At 41.3% G+C, this 23,060-nt stretch overlaps 1 protein-coding gene across 1 annotated transcript in view; it reads left to right on the top strand.

Annotated features, from left to right (window-relative positions):
- eipr1 (EARP complex and GARP complex interacting protein 1) overlaps window positions 1-23,060 on the top strand; it is a 68,017-nt gene that overhangs the window by 29,050 nt on the left and 15,907 nt on the right. The window contains exon 6 of the mRNA XM_035673760.1: window positions 11,589-11,725. Coding sequence (XP_035529653.1) covers window positions 11,589-11,725 — 137 coding nt within the window. The remainder of the gene's footprint in view (window positions 1-11,588; window positions 11,726-23,060) is intronic.

Genomic DNA, 23,060 nt, shown 5'->3' with positions numbered 1-23,060 from the left:
TACCGGTATCGTTTCATCTCAGTTACCTGAAAAAAAGAATCCTGTGTCTTCTTGCTTACCTTTAGAAAGAGATTTTTTTATCTAACAGACGAGCTGGCTCCCTCTTCTAAAGGTCCCACCTACCCTGTCCCACGACCATTGTTTCCCCACAGAGCCCCGGACCAACCAACAAACCACCAGTCTCCCTACACAGGTCCACCACCCCTCTCTCCTATTGACCAGGCCCGCAACGCCCGGTGACTCCTGAATTCGCTTCTCTCCGGGCTGCGACTCTCACCACTCCACAATGCAAACCGGTCCACAACATTAGATCCGCCCTCTCTCCGCGCCGGCGCCGCGCCGCGCCGCGCGTCAACGCCTCCTTCACCTAGTGCTTAACGGGCGGCTGCCGACCTCGCCGGCAGGGTTCCGCGCCGATGGAGAATGAACCCCTCGACGCGACCAAGAACAGCAGCAACTTCCTGGCCACACCCTCAACAACAAAGGGAAACAAGACTCCCCCGCTGCAAAATTGCAAGTTCTTCTTTTCTAATCTGCAACCTCCGCCCCCCTCAAATCGCTTCATCTTAACGTCCCCGGGCAATGGATCCTTTGGAACCTGGCTATCAGAGCCTCCTTGCCCCCCCTCAAGCAATGGTCAGGAAATAAGTATACCTAGATACCTCTTATTGCACAGTAACCAAGGAATACAATGCCCCTCAACCCAAGGTAACAAGGTTCTTGATTCTCCGCCCTTCCCCGCCAAGTAAAAGCCCAGCAGATCACTTCCACCACAGAAATTTCACTCCCTAAAGGTTCAGTGGGCCTCAGCCAGCCCCTTGTGTGAAGCCCAGTCCTACCCCCAGCCAACACAAACCATTCTCTTCATCTTTCTCTAACCCTGGCTTCTGTGTCCTGAGCGCGACAAAGAAACACAAACTGCTGAGCACCAGCTGTCAGAGAGCGGCCGAATCATTTGCATTCACTCCAGTGCCCATTCACCCACACTCGGACCCCGCCGCGTGCAGAAAGTACCAATCCGCCCGGCCTCTTGTACAAGAACAAAACAGCACCATCGTAACCGACGTGTCCACACAGTACTTCTCCGCTGCAGTTTGCCTCCCCTTGAGCTTGTGCCTTCCTAATGACCCCCAGGTTGAAGAGCTGCTTCCGTAAACCTCCTCTCCACCCTGAGCCGTGTTGCATTTAAAGAAATGCCCATGCTCACTGTACTCTACCAACGCGCCTCCCCGCAAGAGGTGAGATACCCGTACGTGGTTGTCTGCTCCTGCGCCTTCCTCACAAATCTGGGCTGTCCGCACCGAGCCTCTCCCTTTCCCACGTGCGTGGAAAGCACTACAAGTGAAAAGAATAACCACGACTCGGGTCATTTGGTCACCCCCTAATGCCCGCTCGTTTTGAAGCGGAGTTCACATTAAGGGGCCAACGAGGTCAAACACAACCCTAATACTATTCCTGTGATTGGCTTTCAATCGCACTCCAATCACATACTCTTTTAAAAATCCCTGTTGTCGCCAGTCTTGGGAGTACCAACCTCCTCCTCCCTGCTCTTTCTTCCACTCTCCTCTCCCCTCCTCTCTCTTCACTCTCTCTCCTCTCTCTCTATGCTCAATTCGCGTCTGCTCTGCAACAAAAAGACAACACATAACAAACTTTGGCTTATTATGAAAGATAATCTTGGACACAGAATCCAGGAAAAAAGGATTTCTAACAGTTCAAAAGTCATAGACCAAACTGTAAGTTTAGAGTTTGGGTTAGATACAACGCTAGCGTTCTGGCGACACAGCTAATATTCCATTATATTCACTGGCGAACCACTCCGCCAACTAGACATCCATTGGTTCGTCAAGGTAAAATAAATGTTAAACTAGCCAAAAGGGCCAAGCATTCGGCCGATTTCTGAAGGAACAAAGAGATGAACATAACTATATTACAGATCACATATATTTGTCAATGCTTCATCTGTATCATTGTTACAGTAACCTCGATACCACCAAATGCTCAACAGTGCTCTTCATATGTAGCCTGTGACGCGCCTGTGTGGAATGAGCATGAATGCAGCTGTATTTGATCTTTCCTGCTACCCATCTGTCCTTTGCGTCTATAATATGACATGTGTATCTATTGTGGCTATTTGTGTATTTACAGCGTGCTGTGGGAGCCCTATGGGGGATCGCAAAACGATCGAGCTCCATTCTGCGTTGGAACATAACCTATCGCACCATACAACTTACCTTGGTGATCCTCTTTGACAAGAGTGTGGATGATGTTGAATGTTTGAACTTGAATCGATGTGAATATAAACGAGATAATAAATAATCACTGAATTGAGAACATCCCTGGCAGACAAACAATGAATCTGCACAACGAAGCGAGGGCCAGCGAGGTGAGAAGGAAAGCACGAACCAAAACAACCGAGGACACACGAAGAACGTACACAACACACACTGTAGAAGACCGAGAGAACAGAGACATCACAACATTCATTTCCCAACTTCACACCATTTAGCGACGACAGAGATAAGCATCATATTTAAAGTTAGTCATTGTAAACAACCATTGAATCGTGTCTGTGATGTCGAAACACACACACATATAACCGCATAACATCCTCTTTTATCTCGGTGCGCGAGCGGTCATTGGGGTTTGTGACCTCTGTCTCTCCACACACACACAAACACCACACACACACACACACACACACCACAAACACGGTAATCGAAAGTATCTCAGCTGTGACCCACTTTAATATTATTCTGGCCAAGTCCTCCCACACGTGATAGCAAATACGTTTTATTTAATAAAGTTAAGAGAAAAGGTTTTTATGTTTTGTTTTCAACAAGTTTCACATAATGCACCGTGTCATACCTAGTTATTTATATCAAATGTATAGAAACTGCACCCTACATGGACATGTAGAACATTATTACCTATTATAGTGATAGTTGAAGATCTTTCACACTCCTGTGGGCATTAATATGCATGCTATTAGTGCATTTCCCCACTGGAACTAAATTTAATTCCTGGTGCTAAAAAAGTCTTGGTCCGGGGGGGTAGTACTTTCTAAAAGTTCAGGAAATTAACCGAAGACCAGTTTTCAGAGCTGAACGTTGGCTGATTGGTCAAATACAGACCCCAACAGCTGCTTCAAAATCTGGTACAGCTTTTTCATCAAGTTTTAGGGTCAGACACTTCTTTGTTGTCCTATTAATGGGTCCCGTTTTGCGTAGCTATTTAGGAGGATCTTAATGTCAAAATTTAATATAATATTAAAGGTATGTTTATCATTAGTTACCTGAAAAAAAGAATCCCTGTGTTTTTGTTACCTTTAGAATGAGATGTTTTTATCTACAGAGGGAGCGGCTCCTCTTCTAAAGAGTCCACTATGTTGAGTATCCATTTTTCCACAGTAGCCCAGAACGGACAAACCAAACACAAGTTTCACATCCACTGTAGTCTCTCCTATACACCTGGAAGTGGTGATCGTGATTTGGTTCGGTGCACTCTCACCACTAAATGCCACGTAATCCTACATAATGGCTCTTTAATGTTTACAAAGGTACGATGTCGGCTTCCCAACTAGTTTAAAATGGGGTGAGATAATGGGTGTGGATGAGCTGAAAGCCTGAGCAAACAAGAAAGCAGCAACTATTGTAACTAAAACAAAAAAGGGAAACAAGACTGTGTGAAAATTGCAGTTGTTTTTTAATCTGTCATTGAACTTAAATGCCTCATCTTAAGTTCTTAGGATGCAATGGATTTTGGAACCTGGTTACAGAGATTTGCAACCATTCAGCAATGGTAGAATAAGTATACAGATACTTTTATTGAAGTAAAAAGAGAATATCAATGTCTAAAAAACTGCATTATAAGTAAAGGTTCTGATTTCAACATGTTACTGAAGTAAAAGTACAGCAGTATTATCAGAAAAATTTACTTAAAGGTTCATGTCAGAGCTTTGTGAAGGCCAGTCCTACCTCAGCAAACTGGGAAAACCATTTCTTCTTTAACCTGGCTTTGTGTTTGAGGGACAAACACAAACTGCTGACACCAAGCTGTCAGAGAGCCGAACTCATTTGCATTCAACTCAGTGCATTCATACTCTGTTCAGTGTCATTTCTGTCGTGCAGAAATACATAGTAATGGCTTTTGTAAGAAAAAAAGGAATGGATCACCATGTAACCGACGTGTGTAAGTACTTTTGGTGCAGTTTGCTTGTAGTTGTGTCCTTCCTAATGCAAGGTGAAGAGGCTCTTCACCGTAAATTCCCTGTCTCCAACCTGCCGGTTTGCAATTAAAATGCCCATTATGTATTTAAAGACTGAAGATAATGGTGTGTGTGTGAGGAAGAGGTAATACAGTAGTGGTGTGTCTGCTCATGCTTTCATGGGTGTGTGAGTGTGTGTTCCATGTGAAGCTATAAGTGGAAAAGAATATAGATGGGTCATTGGTAATTAATGCTCATGGTCGTTGAGGGATTCACATTAAGGGCAGCGAGGTCACACACCTAATATATATGTGTGTGTGTTTGCATCCAACTCAATACATGACTCTTTTAAAAATCTCTTGTCGCAGTTTGGATAAATTCTCTCTCTCTCTCTCTCTCTCTCTCTCTATGTCAATGTTTGTCTGCCAGGGATGTTCTCAATTCAGTGATTATTTATTATTCGTTTATATTCACATCGATCAAGGTTCAAACATTCAACATCATCCACATTTTACAGAAAATGTAATTGTTTCAATTGTTCACCAGATGGAGCTGTTTGTTGTATATATTACTGCCAGGTAGCAGGAAAAATACGCGGTGTAAACATTGAATTGTGGAGAGGTTTGTCATGTTCCAGGATGACTGAAAAGAAAATTTCACTTTTGTTCCTTCAGAACATGGCCTTTTATTTAACATTTATTTCTACTATGTCTAGTGTATATGGATATTAGCTTCAAGCTAGCGTTGTTCCATCTGTGTTGTGTGTTAACAGTTTGCAGCTCTGTTGGCAAACTAAAGTTAGAAAAAGTTTTGTAACTGCTTTAAAATGTGTTTAATTCAATACCACATGCACATAGACCTTTCGCTTTGGGCTACATATATACTATATGTTTTGTTTATCCCTAAGACATGCACAGTTTACATAATTCATGAATTTTGCAAACATCTTTACATATAATGTACTGTCATGTTCACAGTGGGCATTTTGGTGGGAGAATTCTGGATGTTGCCTCTTGCATTATTAATTGGTGGACTATACTGGAATTAACCTTAATTGTGATTATTTTATAGATTGTTTGTTTGTCCATTGATTTATATATGTGCTTACTGTAAGAATGTTTGTAATTATGTTATGATTGATTAATGTTGATTTAACAAATCATCAATCATCAAAAGTTCCAATGTAGTACACCAAAGAAAAGTCCAAAGAATGCAAAAGACACTTTTCGCCATGAAGAATAAGTACTTCAGTGTGGGAGCAGGGAACAGTGACATTATATGGCTGTAAAATTACAGGAAAAATCAACATGCTGTAAATTTTCAAATAAAAGCCAGTGGGCTGGCCAGCATGAACAACTAAAAGCCGGACGCTAATAAAGGCTTGGTAAAAACACTGAAAAGAGTGGAATCACCTGTACTCTAATAGCTCACATGGTAAGAAATCAGAATTGACCACCGCACACTGGAATAATAAAATGATATTTAAGAGCGAGCAATGCGTTTCGCTTGCAGCTTCCTCAGGTTCGCTCAGCAAAATTGCTCACATGGTAAATTTAGCCTCCTCCATCCTGTTGTGTTAGCAAAGTCGTCAACTGGCAAGTTTTTTTTATCATAAGTATTATTAATTTTACCAGATGCACGTGGACACCTGTCCATGTTTACGGCAGTGGAGTTGCACTCTGAAATGGGGCTGCCAAGTTGCCAAACAAATTGCCCATTAGTGTAAACGTCCAAAGTAGAGAGACATGGCGGTCTGAAGCCACATTCCGAAAGTCCACCCAGATTGAAACTAAAGCTAATAGTTGTAATTTTCTTCATGCAAATTTGAAGTGGTGGATAGTTTTTTCAGCGCATGCATGAAATTTACAAGCGCCGACTACGTGGGTCCAGACTGTGCCTATGCTGTGATTTTATGACATAAAGTTGTGCCACTACTGAAATTTGCTTTGCTTATAGTCAGACAAGAAACATCAGATTCCTGATTTGGCCGGGAACATGGCCAACCACACTGCCCCTATACACTGGAACATATCGTCCGCTTCGACAAGCTAAATATGGCGGTGCTGCTACATACAAAGCTAACCTCATGAGGATAAATAGCTCCACCTGGTGGAAGAATATACACCATTAGGGGAACATTGATAAATGACTCAAAATAGATGTGATCGTTTTAATTTGACACTTATCAACCTGGCAACATGAATGACAAATAAATAAAAACTTTTATAGTTTTGTAGCCCACATCCTTAAGCCTTTGTGCCTACACTGTTTCACAGTGCCTGTAACTTTTCTACGTGCATTTGTTCTGCTTGTAATCAATTGAGTGTCAGTGGGTGTGAGTGTGTGTTTGTCCCCTGTGCCGTGACCCCAGTGTGAGGTTGAGTAGGACCATGGAGGCAGGGGGTGTCCTCTGACACCGACACTGGATGACACAGCTATTAAATCTTATACCAAGGGAGAAGTAGAGAGGTGGAAAGAAATGGTGGGAAAGTAGCATAATGAGGAGGGGAAGACGGAGGGAGGATGGAGAACGAGGGAGCAATGGAGGGCTCGACTGATTGGAAAGATGGAGATTAGGAGGGAGATATGGATAAGGAAAGAGAGTGGGCTTGATAAGGAGAAAGGGAATGAAAAAGAGGAGAAAGAACTTGGCAGCCAAGACAAATTCCTCCAGTGCTGATGAGAATGCTAATCTCCTTCCCTCCCTCCCTCCTCCCTCCTTTCATCCCACTCTCCTCTCTCCCGTTCCCTCTATCTGTCAGAGGGTGATGTGTTCATCTCAAGCCGTGTCCAGCTGCAGTGTGAATGTGTCTCTCTCTCAAGGGCCAGGCCTAGATTAGTGTGTATGTGTGTAGCCGGTGTGGGTGTTTGCGTGAGTGTGTGTATGCATATATAAGTGAGGATCATGTGCATAAGCGTAGCAGTGTGCATTGTTTGAAGGAAGATTTGTGTGTTTATGTGTGTGTGTCTGTGTCTGCATGTGCATGGCTCATCAATTAGAATCGCTGGTGGAATTGAGTGAGAACATCTCTGCCGGCTCACAGCACACCCACACACCTTGTCCTGCACATCTGCTCACACACACACACATACACACTCTCTCTCTTCTGGAGACTAGAGAAGGCATAAATGCATGGCGATTTGACAGATAGCTTTGCATTAGTGCCGCTTGCATCCTAAATGAATGTGTCCCCTAGTGTTGTGTGTACTGCCTTGTTAGGGCCCCTAATTTGGTTAGTGCACTAATAAAGCTGGGAACCTGGGATGCACGAAGCTCAGAATTTGCTGTTGCACCACTAACATAACTGCAGAGAGGGAGAGTCCTACTGCAGTCTTCCCACTGACCATGGAGTTTACATAGCTACTGTTCTGTCAAGAGGAAGTCAGGGAACTTCATAATTTCAGGGATGATTGGAAAATTTGGCAAGTGAGTCATGTGAGTATGTCACAGTTTCAATATTCTTTGCATTAGATGGTGTTGGATTTTCCAGCAGAAAAGAGCAGAAGAAATCTGACTGCTCCTTTGGAAAAATGTTAAAGACACAGTGAAATGAAATAATTCAGGGGTGGCTGTGGCTCAGAGGCAGAGCGAGTCGTCCCCCAATCGGAAGGTTGTTGGTTCGATCCCCGGCTCCTCCTGCCACGTCTCGTAAAGTATTCTGGTAGCTATTGTCAAATATATCATGTCTTTTGATGACTCATCCTGCACTCATGGTTATCAATTGAAATATGATTCAGAGCAACCACCTAGTCCTAAACTCAATAAAACTCCACTTGACCATGTCAATGTGTGGCTCGCAGTAGCTAACGGTGGGGTATCATGGTAGGAGGCGTGTGTGTTTGGATGTCAGTTGGCAAAGCCAGTGGTACATTTTCAAAGGAGTCCAGTTGAGGTCCAATTAATCAAGTCCTCCCTTGTCCTCCACTCTCTGGTCTACAGTAACAATGCCACTAAGTCATGCCTACCATCAGCCCTTATAGGCTTCCCACATATTCAAATTCACTCAGAGATTTGTGACACCATATCAAGTTCTATTTTCTGAGGAATGCCATCGGATACAATCACAAACCCTGAGAAAAAGCAGCATCAGCGATATTCTCTGTTCTTTTTCTCGCAGTTGTTTTTGTAATTTTATAATAGATGACCCTACTTTCTACACTGATACATTGACCACAGCATTCATCTGCTTAATTACTGGATGCTTCATTTGCACTGCATGGTACGACTGGGCTCTGACCTTTGTACAACCTGACATCCGACCAGTGTTGGACTAAAGTAGTGGTTATGGACAGCTTGTCGCACAAAAACTACAAGTCCCAGTTCTGGCATTGGAAAGGTGTGGGGGTCAGGGGGGTTTAGACTCTGTTTGACAATCAAACAAACAACTTGATTTGGTCATACTAACACCTTCAGCTATAATTTCTGAGGGTGCACAACCAATGGTTTGAAGAAATACGCGGGGATAGCCATCATGCGCATACAAATACATAGTTTATACATAGTATATCAGCAATGTAAGGGGCTCTAACTGCCATTTCCATGTGCCTTTAGTTAAATAAGTTGCAACATCTCTCTTTTGCTCATGATTGGTACCCTAACCCCACATAAAAAGCCTTGTAAATTACTACTTTAATAAACCAAGATGCAAGTATATTTTTAGTTTATGGTGGCACTGGAATTTTACATAAAGGCCACAGAGGAAACCCTGCTTCTCTACTTGTCCGATTTTATCTGTCACACTTCCCGTGCCATCTTTCTTCAGCTTTTCTTTCTTTTTCATTTCTTCTCTTCTTCTACTCTCTTTGTTCTTGTTCCTTTCATCCTATCTGCTTTCCTTTCTCAGTCTTCCTGCCTCCCTCCCTCCTTGCTGCTCTTGCAGCCCGTCTCTCTCTCTCGCTCACTCTCCCTCTGTCCTCTCCAGCTGAAATAATGAGAGTGTACCAGGGAGCTGTGCTGTGACGGGGCGATCGATGATCCCTGCTCCAACAGGCAGAGACAGGAGCGAGAGAGGGAGGGAGGGAGAAATGGGAGAAGGAGAAAGATGAGAATAAAAACCTGCAGATATTCAGAGAGCAGAGAAAAATGGAGCAGTGTGATGCTGCTTTTTAGAATTGTTAGATGCATCATAGTTTAAGGGAAAGATAACCATTCCCAAAGCCAGCCTGCTGAATTAATTGGATTCCATTTTTAAAGTAACCTGATGAAGTGATATGCTTTATAATTCAAATTCCTTGAAGTGTTTTGACTTTGATTAATTTCACCTTCATTGTTGCCCTGTGAAATATAGGTAGCAGATTTGATAAATATCCAATGACAAGCATGCCGTCTTGTTTGAAAAGCCTTAAATTTTGCAATTTAGCTTGACTGCCTTTCAGCTAAACTGCTCTAATTTTTGTATCCAGTGACATTTTGTCAGTTAAATGATTTTATGTTGAAATATCTAAGACATTAAAATACATTTGAATGATTTCCAACCAGCCTAAAGAGGCTAGTTTGATTCAGCTTTCAACAGTCATCAGTCCTAAATTCTCCAAGGGCTCATCTTCGACTCGACAGTTGATCCATAAGTAACTCTGAGCGATCTAGTGTATAGGTCCCCGCCATGGGACCAAGGAGAGGCAGGGGTCAGTAGATCTGTTGATTGATCAGCAGGTTACAGAAGAGACAAGACTGCCTACTGTTGCCTGCAGTCCCCTCACTGGGGGGTTCTGGCTCTATAGGTCCTGTTGTGCTGCTGGGCATTGAAATGAGAGTAGAACATACTAATCCATACATGTATGTACATATACAGAGCACACTGCAGGCAGGAGTAATTGGCTCTACTTATGAACAGGAATTCATTAATTGTCAGTATATTCAGTTTTTATTTAAAGCTACAGCTGCAGTGCAGATTCTGAGAAAATATTTATGAACACTACTGGTGAGGGTGGTATCCTTGCATTTCTAATAGAATTTCATTTTTGTTAAACATGGAATCCTTTCTATTTAACAGGTAAAGCTACATTAATTGATGTTTTAGCCACTTGTGGGAAACATTAGCTGAAACCACAACATCTGACAACACGTAAGAATTTGATATGGCTAACTTGTTGGCATCCTATGTACACATCCATCTGCCCATCCAACATTTTTATTCATCAAGGGTCATTTTTCCATCCATCAGTCTTCACCAAGTCCTCAGAAAACTATCTGGCTCTGTAGCTGCTAAATGCTCCACTGTGTTCACCTAGCCTGTTTCCAAAACCTCTGAATCTCCAGCCACACTAGTTCAACAATTCACATATGGCTGGATTTGTGCCCACTGGCGGCTTTCCTCCTAGTCTTGCGATACCAGACGATTGGAGATCTCCCATCTACCTAACTTCTGGGGATTTCTAAATGCAACGTAGTTACTTGAACGGCGAGAACAGCTGCTAGCAACTGTATGCCGCATGCACCAGGACACCCTCTTCTTTTATTCACCTCTGTAGTGAAACAAACTGGAGAGATCCAGGCAGATGGATGAATTGTCCTAATATCTCATCTCTCATCTCATCTTCATACGGTTAATCCGGGATCGGGTCACGGGGATAGCAAGTCCAGCAGAGGACCCCAAACTTCCCTTTCCCCGGCCACATCGGCCAGCTCTCACTGGGGATCCCAAGGCGTTCCCAGGCCAGTATTGAGATATAAACTCTCCACCTGGTCCTAGGTCTGCCCCGTGGCCTCCTCCTATTGAGATTGTCCTAATAAAAAAATTATTTGAACCAACAACAAACTTTAAAGGAGCTTTTTTTCTGTCACTGCAGCTAAGCCATCATATAATACATGTGTTGCTGGTATGAGAGTGTTTACAGGCACACAACTTTTGCAGGTCACTGCCATGTCAGTGGTCTAATTGCCACCTGCAAGACTTTGGCTTGGTTCTACAATGCAGTTTGTTTTTTAAACTAATTGTTTCCACCCAGTTTTAGCAACACAAGCTGGGAGAAATCCTCAGTCTCTATTAAGTGAAGTGTTTGGATGCTGGGGTGTATGTCTAGTTTCCTTCGGTTGGTCAAAAAGAAGGAAACCTATGAGGCTTCTAGGTGGTTAGGGAAAAACAAAACAAAAAAAAATCCTCTCCCAAAAAAATGTTTCTTTTTTTCTGGAAAGCACTGCTTGTGTTTCAGCATTGCGCAAATCTGCTGGCAGTTGCTGTGTCAGTAATGGCCAAAATATTACTACAGAGTCACACTAAACGATTGTAGTCTTGAGTGTGGCCTGCAGAGAAAATGAATTCTAATAATGCCTTATTATGCTGATTGAATGCACTGTACTGGGTGAACCTGTCACAGATATTTTGATGAAATTCACGTCCCTGCTCAGAGATGGTAATGAAGGTGTTTCTGTCCTCTTCAGGTCTCCAGCACTGCCACCCTGGAGGGCAAAGGTCAGCTGAAGTTCACCTCGGGCAAGTGGAGCCCCCACCACAATTGCAGCCAGCTCGCCACGGCGAATGACACGGCCATACGAGGCTGGGACCTTCGTACCATGAGGTGAAGTCTGTTTACTGGGGCTGGTCTGAAAATTCAATATTCCAATACATTCTGCACAGATTGTTTTTTTTATTTTATTTTGCAAAGACCTCACCTCATATTTCACTAGATTGAACATTTTTCTGGAAATTTGTTGAAATCAGAGTTGATGAAATCACATGTGCTCAATATTACCATGGCTGCCAATAAGCCCGTGCCAGGAAGAAGAATTTAAAAGCAGCGCTTTAGTCGCATTGAGGGTTGAAAATTTAAAAAGAGCAGCATGAGGCATGTTTTCCGTAAGCTTTGCCACTCAGTCTTAAGGCATTCTTTTTACATGGCAAATTTCCTCGTGGACCTGACTTAAAACTAGTGGGATTTTTTCAGCCCCCCATTTAAATTAGACAGAAGTGAGTCATGTAAGAGTCATGTTAGTTAAACTCTCAGAGCTTAACAGATTCAGCGTGTGTTTACATGTCGCTACAAAATATTTGAGAGCATTGCATTTAATTTGACTCATCATGCTGAATGAAAATATTACAGATGAGTTTCGACACAACTTTTCTCCAATCCACATCTGTATTGCACTATATCTCCTGTCACTGAAATTCTGTCCCTATTGTGTTATCCAATCAATCAGATCAGAGTATTTTTTGAACAGACCAAAGTTTTTTTCTTTCGTTCTGTTTTTTAAGGCTGAAAAGTGTTTATTATAAATGTATTAAAAGCTACATTTAAATTATTTCAACAACACTGTTGGACTATTAATATTCAGGCATTAATTGCTGAATTAATTTAAATGTTATGAGGGGCTGATGCACCTGTTGCATTATGCAAGATTATCTTGCTAAATAAATTTCTAATGTCCATATTCACATAGTAAGTTAACTAATTAAGCAACCATTAAGCAAGGTAGCTTTAAAAAAAAACCCACAACAATCACCAATTAACAACACAGAGCCAGACAACTCCTCATTCTTAATACTGGTAGCATAATGAACATTCCGAATTCAATTCAATTCAATTCAATTCAATTCAATCTGCTCTTAAATAATGAAAATGGGGCAAAACAAAAGAAACTGAGGGAATCACTAACATTTACCAAGACCGATTCTCTGCGGGGGCCGATAAAGATAACAGAGCGCCATTCGCAAAACTTTTTGTTTGCAAAGATTACGCCGGTAACTCGGTAGGTGGAAAACGAAGGCTTCAAGCCGGCTCATTCAAGGGTGCTCAAACCCAAACACTACGTTATGGTGGGCCGCGGAAGAATCGGGCTGGGTAATCGTTTCAGTTGCATTCCCTTAGTTTTCTTTTGCCCCCGCGACGCTTGTTGTCGGAAAAGCTGTTACATTTAGCATAGGTGTGATACCTTGTCAAAGTGGTTTTCTGCGAGGTTTGTAGTATTTCTAACAATCAAACTGAGCTCCGCTCTGGGCAGATCTTGGCAAACCACCTTTTGGTTTTATCCAGCTCTTTTGTCCTTTGTTGTTTTAAATTCGAAATGGTTCCAGATGTCAGACTTTAGTTTGGACGGCTTGCTGAGCGGGGTTTTACCTGCGTCGGCCATTTTGTGTATGCACACTTGTGCGCTTGAACGTCAACCTGACGTAAACGCGCTGCTGCATCATCACGCACGAGACTACTGGGGTTAACTTCATGGAAAAAAAAATAAAAAACCCTTCATGGGGAAACATTGATCTCATGCCCTATTAATTGATATGGCAAAATTTAAATGAAATCGATCCAAAATCGATTAAACCGATTTTTTTACCCAGCCCTGTAAACCATCCTTGTTTCTGTAGGTTGACTAGCTAATGTTAGTGTAGAAAGGTGGTCCTTTGTGGTTAATAAAAAGAAAACTGCTAAGGAAGACGATAGCACTGTGCTGTGTTCAAACATCTGGAGGCCTTTTGGGTCAAGGTCTATGGACACTGGCCCACTCAGCACTGTTCAATATTCTGGCTCTGTCACTGCACTCACAAACTCTACCTTCCACCATGGTGACCCACTACTTCTATGACCGATATGGGAATTTTGAGACCGATACCGATTTTAGAGAGAGAGATTACCGTTATGGTGGCTAATGCAGTGAATCTTTAAGCTGAAATTGAAATCGACTTTTTCTGTGTGTATTGTGCTCTAATATGACTCTGCAAAGGTACTCAGAAGGCTGTTTTCTTAAGTAAATAACTTATAAATTATATAGTAAATAACTATTAAAGAATATTTAAGTTAAATATTCTTTAACGTTGTCAACCAAGCTGTTGATGTTGCTGAGAGCTGCTTGCCACAGTTTTGTACATCGCAGTGCATTCGGCTGGATAGACTGACACCTATATTACCACAAGCAATTTTATATGCCAGGAAAAAAAAAGCTGTTTTCATGGCGCATATCAGATAACATATACGCCGATATTGATACAATGCCAGTATGTCTGGGATAGGCCACTATTGGCTGATAATATTGGCCAACTGATATAGGTTGGCCTCTACCCACTACAGGATGCAAACATGCCACCTTTAATTGAAAGAGTCTTCATCAATATACTGTTGATAGCTTACACTGATAAAGGACTACAGCCTATAGTAGAAAGTCCTGTTGTCCATGCCCGTGTCATTTTGACATGTAAAGGAACCTGGCCTGGGTCTAATGTCAAGAATTGAAAGATGGTATCACATGCATAGTTAGATACTTGCATTACTTATTCTTTGATATTTCTTAAATAATAATAATTCTAAATTTAGTCTGTATTTTATTAAGGGAAAGTCCTCTTAAAGCTGAATTGTGTTAAGACAAAATAAAAACACCAATCCTACTTATACTGCAATTAAACCATATCTTGGGCTCCTTGACAAAACCTATACCACATTTACTAAATGTTTTTCTCTAAGAATACTACTGTCAACACTGCATTTTTATCATTTATTGGAAAATACTTCAGAATGTAAATAATAAAATGGAAAAACAGTCCTGCATGTTGCAACAGTTTTGAGCATATTGTTCTCTGTTAAAGCGAGAAAGGCAGTGGTAACAGTGGAATGTCTGAGGGAATCTCTGTAAATTTCCTCTCGCCTTTTTCTGACTTGTTTTGTTTGCAGTCTTTGGGTTGTTCATGAATCTAATGAAGTGTAAGCGTCTCCTCAGCACATGATAAAGCGCAAGGCGGCGGAACTCAAATGTTCTTGCTTGACATCGAGCATGTGTACTGCCACACATTAACCTTGTAACTGCAGGTTATCAGCTACCCACCTCACAACCTCTGGCTCTGTGCGTGCATGTATGTGCATTGTCTGTTTGCTTTCCTGTGTTTCTTAGGCATGTGATGAGTGAGGTCAGCATGTGTGTACATGTGGGCTTTGCTAGAGGATTGATAATCACCTCGCTATCCATTGCCATGATAACAGCCAATGTGCCGAAGAGATTGAGAGCGGTGCCGCTTGAAGGAGTGAGACAGAGAGAGAGAATATATTTACAAGATGTGTATCACAGGCCCAGATAAGATAGTTGAATCATTGATATCATTCCCCGTCAGCCCCATAACAAATTATAGAGTTCCTGCACGCTCCGTTTTGGCCGTTCTCCTCCCGCTGTGCTATTTTGAAAGATGCAACAGTGCTGATTTGGCTGTCGGCACAAAGGGAAGGAGGGGGCGGCAGCACAGGGCTTGTTAGCAGAGACCACAGCCTCATCTCTAATATCACAGTGTGCTGAATGATATCTTGTGCATTATTGTATTCTCATTCCCCTAAAATTGAGCTGGTATATTCAGCAACTTTGAGATTTACACTAAAATTAAAAATAAAATTTCTGTCCCTTTGAACAGTTTTTATCTGCATATCCTGAGTTTGTAATGACTGGTCCATCAGTCGGCGCTGCTAGTTAAGGGGTGTATGGCTTTTAATTTAGCTTCGCCCCAAAAGCAAAACAAAACAAAAAACACATGCATGTATGATCAAGTAGATTTTACTTTCATAGGGAATACATTAATGTTCATACAAGGAATAACTTAACAGTTCTACATGATATTCACTACCACTAGATATGGCAATACAGCAGCAGCATCTCAGACCAAAACAAGTGGGTGTTACGGCCCGCCAAACTCCATTGCCAAAAATAGTAATTACCTTGCAAATCATCATAAACACATCATCAAACCGGACAGCCCCGTAACAAAAAAGAAAAAACCTACCAAAACTGTCTTTATTAGTCTTTCCTGTCTTTCCAACAATCACCAACTCTGGTTTGGTCAAAGAAACCCAAAATGGGCTGCAATGGGTGCAACGTAAATGCACCAATAACAGTATGATCACTAACTGAGCATTATTTTGCCATTCACAGGATCAGATTGCTAGATCAGATCTAAATGTCTGGCAACATTGTGGAAAGGATTCCTACAGAGACAGAGACCTTTTGTTTAACCAGAAACAGCCGTAATATCACTTATGCTCACACCCGACTCCATAAACAAATACAATAATTTTACCGTCCAGATCATCGTAAAATGCACTTCCTTTAAACTGGACGGAAACAAAATAAAACTCACCAAAAGCTTTGTTAGTCCTCCAACAATCACCAATTCTGGTTTGGTCTACATAAATCCCTAATTCACAGAGTTATATGAGAAACCTAGAAAAATGGAATTGATTCCTTTTCATATTATTAGTTGTTTGCCTTACGAGGATTATTTGTCTATCTTAACTCTATGTATGGGAATGTGAGGAAATATAATCACCTTTGTTTGTATGCAGTGTTTAAAAAAATACCTTTAGCATGTCAAATAAATACAAAAGATATAGCTTACAAAAGTGAAATATGTAGTTTATCAATGGAAATTTGACGCTTTTCTTTGTTTTCTATGAAATTAAACCATATTCTTGAATTGTTGGTCAGACAAAATGAGCAATTTCAAAACATCATCTTATGTTATGGAAATTTTCTGCAAACTATTAATTGAAGAAATAATTGGCAAATAAATCAATATTTAATATAATCTTTAGTTTCCCTAAAACCCTAACAAATAATGAAATGTAAAAAACAAAGATAAACAACAAAAACATTTTAATAGCTTCAGGTCACTTTAAATAAGTCTGTGGTTTCTGTTTTTTTTCATTTATCCATTGGAGCGATGAACTGAATGAATCGCTGTGGCCTTCTTTACTCTTTCTGGTCCAAGGTTTTAGATAGACACAGGCAACAACCAAGGGCATGGTGTGCGTGTGTGCGGTCTGTGTTTTCATGCGTGCACATCCGTGCGCAAGTGTGAAGTGGTTGCGAGTGGAAAGCTTGCAAGTGTGAATGAGCGGTGAGTCACGATTGTGTGTGTTTGAGTAAGTGATGTGTGCATGTGACAAGTGACTGTGTTTGCTCTTTGCTATGTGTACCTTTCTGCTTTTGTGTGTGTGTGTGTTTCGTGCTCATGCCTCTACATAAATGCAGCCTGCTTTAGCTTTTGTAAGTGTGTGTGTGATTTTGTGTGTGTGTGTCCAGTTGGCGTGGCAGCTGTGTGATGGCAGCCTCTCAGCACGCTCCACTGCCTCCTCAGACGACCTCTGAGGTGTCCCCTCACACCCGCACACATACACACACACACACACACACACACACGAAAGTACACGAACACAGCAAACACACACTCCTCTCCTCTCCTCTCCTCTCCTCTGCTCTGCTCTGCTCTGCTCTGCTCTGCTCTCCCCTCATTGTCCCGGGGCTTGTCACCCACTCTGCCAGCCCTGCTCTGAAATAAGGACAGGGAGAACAGCCCAGCAGTGGCAGCCGCCTCTAGTTAGTTATCTAACACCCTGGAGAGGAGCACGGTATCTGCAGCACCCCGTCTCCCAGACACACAGTGCTTTAAAAAAAATACAAAGATAACACTGCTTATAAAACATATATGGATCCTGTTCTAGTTTGTTCTGATGTAATATGCAGCATTATGTAAATTATGGAATGCTCCGCTCCGATATTGGGGACAGAAAGCAGTGTCTCTGTTGTAAAATTCTTACACATTTTCACTTCTTCTCAGGCTGTCTTTTTCAATGTACCTTGGCTTTTACATTATTCAGAGCATAATCCCTATTGTAAAGGGTTGTTGCTGTGATTTTTAGGCAAGGTCTTTTTCATTAATGCATATTTTAAAGGTCATATTTCACTTCTGCCATAGGTCGTCAGAAATTGTTTGGCAGCATTTTGAAGAGTTTCCTTCATGAACAATTTTTATCCAAAAATATTAATTAATAAATACACAGCAGATCTATTTGGTTGAAGTAATGAAACCACAGAGGACCCAGTTGGGACAAATCATTTGCGTTTCTGTTTGTAATGCATCTTGACATATTACAACGAAAAGTTGAATTGATGAACAATAAAATACACTTGATGTGGTACGACCAGTAATTTATAGTGGCTAATGTTAGATAATGTCAGCAAAGATATAGCTACATAATTGTCCCTTCCTAAGCCCTGCCCCTTTTTGCTCTGTGCTACAATAACAGTTGAGCAAGCCTTCTCCCTTCATCTACTTATTAGATAAGCTATGCTATCGTAACATCTTAAGTCAGCTAATGTTAGCAAAATGCTAGCTAATTAGCTAATTTACGATTGATGTAAATTATCTAGCTAGTTAGTTACATATAGGTGTACGTAAGTGGCCAGTGAGTGCATGTAGATATTTAAAGGTTTAGTCCACATAGGTGCTGGACAGGTATGTATGGTAGCATATAGACAGTGATAGCAAGTTAGTTAATTATGCTTTAAAACTCAAACAGATTTTGTCTGCTACAGCTGTTGTGTCTGTGGATTTCATGACAATGGCCTGCTTAGATGAGTCTAGTCTAAGTCTTTTGACAGTGGGTCTTGACTGGTCTCCCTCCTGACACAGCTTCCTGAATGCAAGGGCTTTCACCTCTAAGATCTTGTCCATTTTTTGGTGCAAAACTTTACTGAAATTACAATTTCCATTGTGAAAATGCAAACAGCCATGTTCTTTGTCGGCGTACAAAACCTTTGAACCCGTTAAGAAGTTAAGAACTGGTGAAAGTTTTGAGAAACCATGCAGGTTAGATACAATGATCACAGCTTGGAAGATACAGAATGTCCATTATAGTTTAGACTGTATATGCATGCATGGATACATAATGTTGTCTTTGTAGAGGAATAATGAAAAAACTGTGTTGTGTTAGTTGGAGAACCAATTGTGTATCATTCCTGGCACACTGGAGTGCTTTGAGCCTTTGAATAATATTAGGCTAGCTAACAGGCATGTAGTACTAGCCACTGGGCATGCTGTATAGGTGTGTGTGTGTGCGTGTGTGTGTGTGTGTGTGTGAGAGAGAGAAACAGACAGACAGACAGGGATGCCTGTCAGTGGAGATATTCTTACACTGACCGACAGTCCACAGTGAGGGGCAACACACACACACTGAGCTTTGTAATAGCTGTCAGGCCTGCGGCCATAGCATGCACTGCAGGGTGCATACTGAAAAGCAGTGCAATGCTGCAGTGAAGCATGGACTCTCTACACCTCCCCTGTGGTGTGTATTTGTGCATGTGAGTGTGAGAGAGAGAGAGACTGAAAGAGAGGGAGCACAATGAGCAGATATGAAAAGAGAGAGCGCGTAAAAGAAGGTGAAATGATTGATAGTGGTGCTATTTGCCCCTTCATAGTCCAGGTTAAAAGCCAGCTGTCTGTTGGTACAAAGACAAGTACTAGACAGCATCAAAACTCCTCATCCAGACAGACAACACAAGCTCCTGACCAAAAACAGCCTTTTCATTCCACCTATTCATCTGATTCGGCAGTGCTTCGGCGTGTCATAATGATAGGGTACCCAAGGTAAATCGTTATTCAAAGGCCTTTTCCATCATATTTTATTCTCATATTCAAATATAGCACCATTATGCAAAAAGTGTTGCCTATTAGGAGTATCCTATTTCACATTCTAATACGAGCCGTTATGCAAAAGATGTTGAAATAGTGGTATTCCATATGCCGCTGTTGATTTGAGGGTGACCTTTTGAACCCGGCTACTGTCAAATCGATCATCTGTAACCTTTTCATGTGCTCCAAGTCCCCCCTCCCCAGTAGACATGAACCAGACATCATATTGTAACTTTCATAATGTATTCATGACCTTATGCAGACCTTGAAATTAAAGAAAAAAATACCTTTAGATTTTTGATACCAGCCTGCCAACCCTCTTAGTCACTGTTGCTAGGTCTGTCATGCTTTACGTTCTCGCACAGCTCATATGCAGTTTACAGTATAACGGTGGCAGATGACCCATGAGTTCATGGGTCCTTGATAGCAGAATTTCTCAGCTCTATCCAGCTAACTAGCTTATTAAGCTAACATTAGCTCAATGAGTTGTTCAATGAAAACGTGGTTCTTATTATATTGCATTATAGTGTAGAGCATGTAAGTCATAGTATTAAAATTATGATGGGGAAAATGTAAAATCAGACTTTCTTTCTAATATAACATGGTTAGGTTGATTAGTGTACATAGTTGTGTGTATTTTCAAAAAGTATATTTTCACTTTTAACCTTACAATAAAAAAGTATGTTGTGATATTAGTTTTTCTCTTAGCGACTGTGAGTACTTCATGCTAACCATCAACATCTCCCCAATCATTTAGGCTGCTTGATGTAATGATCCCTCACTTTTATGCATGGGCAGACTCTCCCCCTCTTCTGTTCCCTCCCTCCTTCCCTGCCTGCCTGCCTCTCTTTCTCCCATCTTTCTTTCTCTGCCAGCTCCATCTCAAAGCCAGGCTTTAATTTTGATCAGCGATGAAATGATTGCTCTCCTCTTTCGATTTTTCTTTTCTCCCCCTCCCTCCCCACAGCAGTTGTCATAGAAACAGAGACTTGTGTGTGTGTGTGTGTGCGCGTGTGTGTAGTTTGGTGTGACGCGTGTGAGCGTCAAGTGGTTCCAGTCGCATCCCCTCAGCAGAGCGATTAATCACCCAGAACTAAGCAGGAGGGTGTGTGGTGTGTGGTGTGTGTGTGTGTGTGTGTGTGTGTGTGTGTGTGTGTGTGTGTGTGTGTGTGTGTGTGTGTGTGTGTGATGGCCAAATGTGTGCTTGTCTGTCTACCATAGTAGCTTCCCTCTTACACACCTATATCTTCGTCTGTATTTACACACATAACAGTATTTGAGGGAGTGTATTTTCCCAGTTTTATGTTTTTATCTGTGAGCGCCTAACAGTGTGTGTAATAGGTCCCCTGTCCCCTCATCAACCCCCATCACACACACTCACACACTCTCAGCCTAGCTGGCTGGATGACTTGAGATTGAGTGTGTTTGGTGGCTTAGGCCGACCACAACTCTAATCCTCCGCACTCATACAAACACAAACACACACTCGCACACATACAAAAAGTCCCAGGTCTCTCCACTATTAGCTTGGGCCGAGGGAGTGTATGCATGAGTATGTGTGTCCGTGTGTGTGTGTGGATGAAAGGGATTGCTCAGAGACACCAGAGAAACTAACCCAATTTCCTGCTCCATTTCCTTTTCACACGGCGGGTGCGTCCCATTCCACAGCGGCCCGGGTTGAACACCAGCCACCCTACAGCCCGGGGTCACGCCTTTACTTCAGAGTCACACACAGGAGAGGGAGGGAGCACTGTAAATAAATCATGTGCTCCAGCTCAAAATTACACATTAAATTGCTATTTTGAGTGAAACTGGAGTTCGCCAAGAGTTCCAAGTTGACTGCTGATTGATGTTTCAAATATGTTTCAAATATGTAGATTTACTGTATGTATTCAATCTTATAGGAGACCTATATTCCTGAAAATGATGTTCCATAAATGCAGCAAATAAATACATAAATAAATAAATATTCCATAAAGCATGTGTTAATGCATAGAAAGATGCAACTGAATATAAGTTGTCAATATGTTGGGCAGTATGGATAAAATCCTTTATCACCTTTATGTAGTTTTGTGTTGCGATATCGATATATATTGTGATATAGTAAACTCATAAAACAAGGCATTTCATCACATTAATGTAACCTGTTAATCCACATTTGCTATGAATCAGTCCTACTCATCAATTTGCAGCATTGACCACAATGGCCTAATACAACCAGCAATATTACTATATTTGTTTCTAGGCGTTTTATCCAATGTGAATCCGGTATCAAATCCTCTTAATGCATTAGAATCCTTTTGAATCCCTTATCTAATTTGGGTTCAGTTTTTAATATTTGTAAAACATACTGAAGATCCTCATTCAGAACTTACCAATACATTATTGATATCATATGCATTAAGTGAGAGATTCTGACACCTGAACTAAAGTGATGCAGCTTGGTCATTTTAGTCAAGACGAGTCATCACTCTGCTGGTCTTGTTGAACTGCAAAAGCACACTGGTCACTCACAATTGTAGAGCGATGTTGATGAGTGGTCCTCATAAGTGACACAACTTGACAACTGAAAACAACTGATCTTGAATGAATCACATTACTGCACACTTAAACATGTTTTTTAAGCTGTAAACTAAATTATATGACTGCACTGTTAAGAAACACATAAATGCTGGTGTTACTATTGACATTTTTATCAAATTTATGAATATCGGAATTTTCTAATTTCACGGGGTAGAATATGGCTCATCTACTGTTTTAAATCACTTTGAACCTTGTTGTTCCTGCTACATTGAACGCTGAGGCCACACCCCCTACAGTGGCTGTCCTGTGCAGGTCTCTACTGCCTTTTTTAAAAGGTCCTGAGAGGGAGGGAGCCGGCAGAATTCAGGGGTGCAATTACACTTTAATTATCTACAGCTGATATATAAGATTGAGGAGAAAAAAAGGTTTGATTAAGAGTTTTGTTAGTTAGTGTTTTATTAATATGGAACCATATTCAAAATGAAACAAGCTATCACAAGCCAACATGTTAAAAAATTGAATCGTTACTGCCACCATGATATAAACCAGAAATCTCTGACGGTAAGCAAATTCAGAACCAGAATCGCCTTTATTGGCCAAGTATGTGCACAAATATTAGGAAATTAACTTTTAATGTTTTTTGTTGCTCTCAATGTACATGCACAGAAACAGGCATACAGATAGCAAACAAGAACTCCATTTGTAAACAGTAAGACGATCGTGCGATGAGTGCAAAGAGTGCCGACATAAATATAGAATGATAAATGTAAAAGGTTATATACATGAGGTAGGTAGATGACAGTATGTACAGTATAAACAGCATGCTTAGATTTATATTTGACAATGATATGTAAATGTTAAAAAAAGTGTGTATTTCAACTATATATAACATATAATCTATCACTTTTAGGTACAGTGGATGCTTAGTGTTACAGGGTTATTGCACAGGGATT

The sequence above is a fragment of the Morone saxatilis genome, unplaced genomic scaffold (genome assembly GCF_004916995.1).
Source record: "Morone saxatilis isolate NCDOM2014 unplaced genomic scaffold, NCSU_SB_2.0 Contig3, whole genome shotgun sequence".
In the NCBI taxonomy this organism is placed as follows: domain Eukaryota; kingdom Metazoa; phylum Chordata; class Actinopteri; family Moronidae; genus Morone; species Morone saxatilis.
The sequence above is the reverse complement of the archived record's forward strand: the minus strand, read 5'-3'. Positions and strand labels throughout refer to the sequence as shown.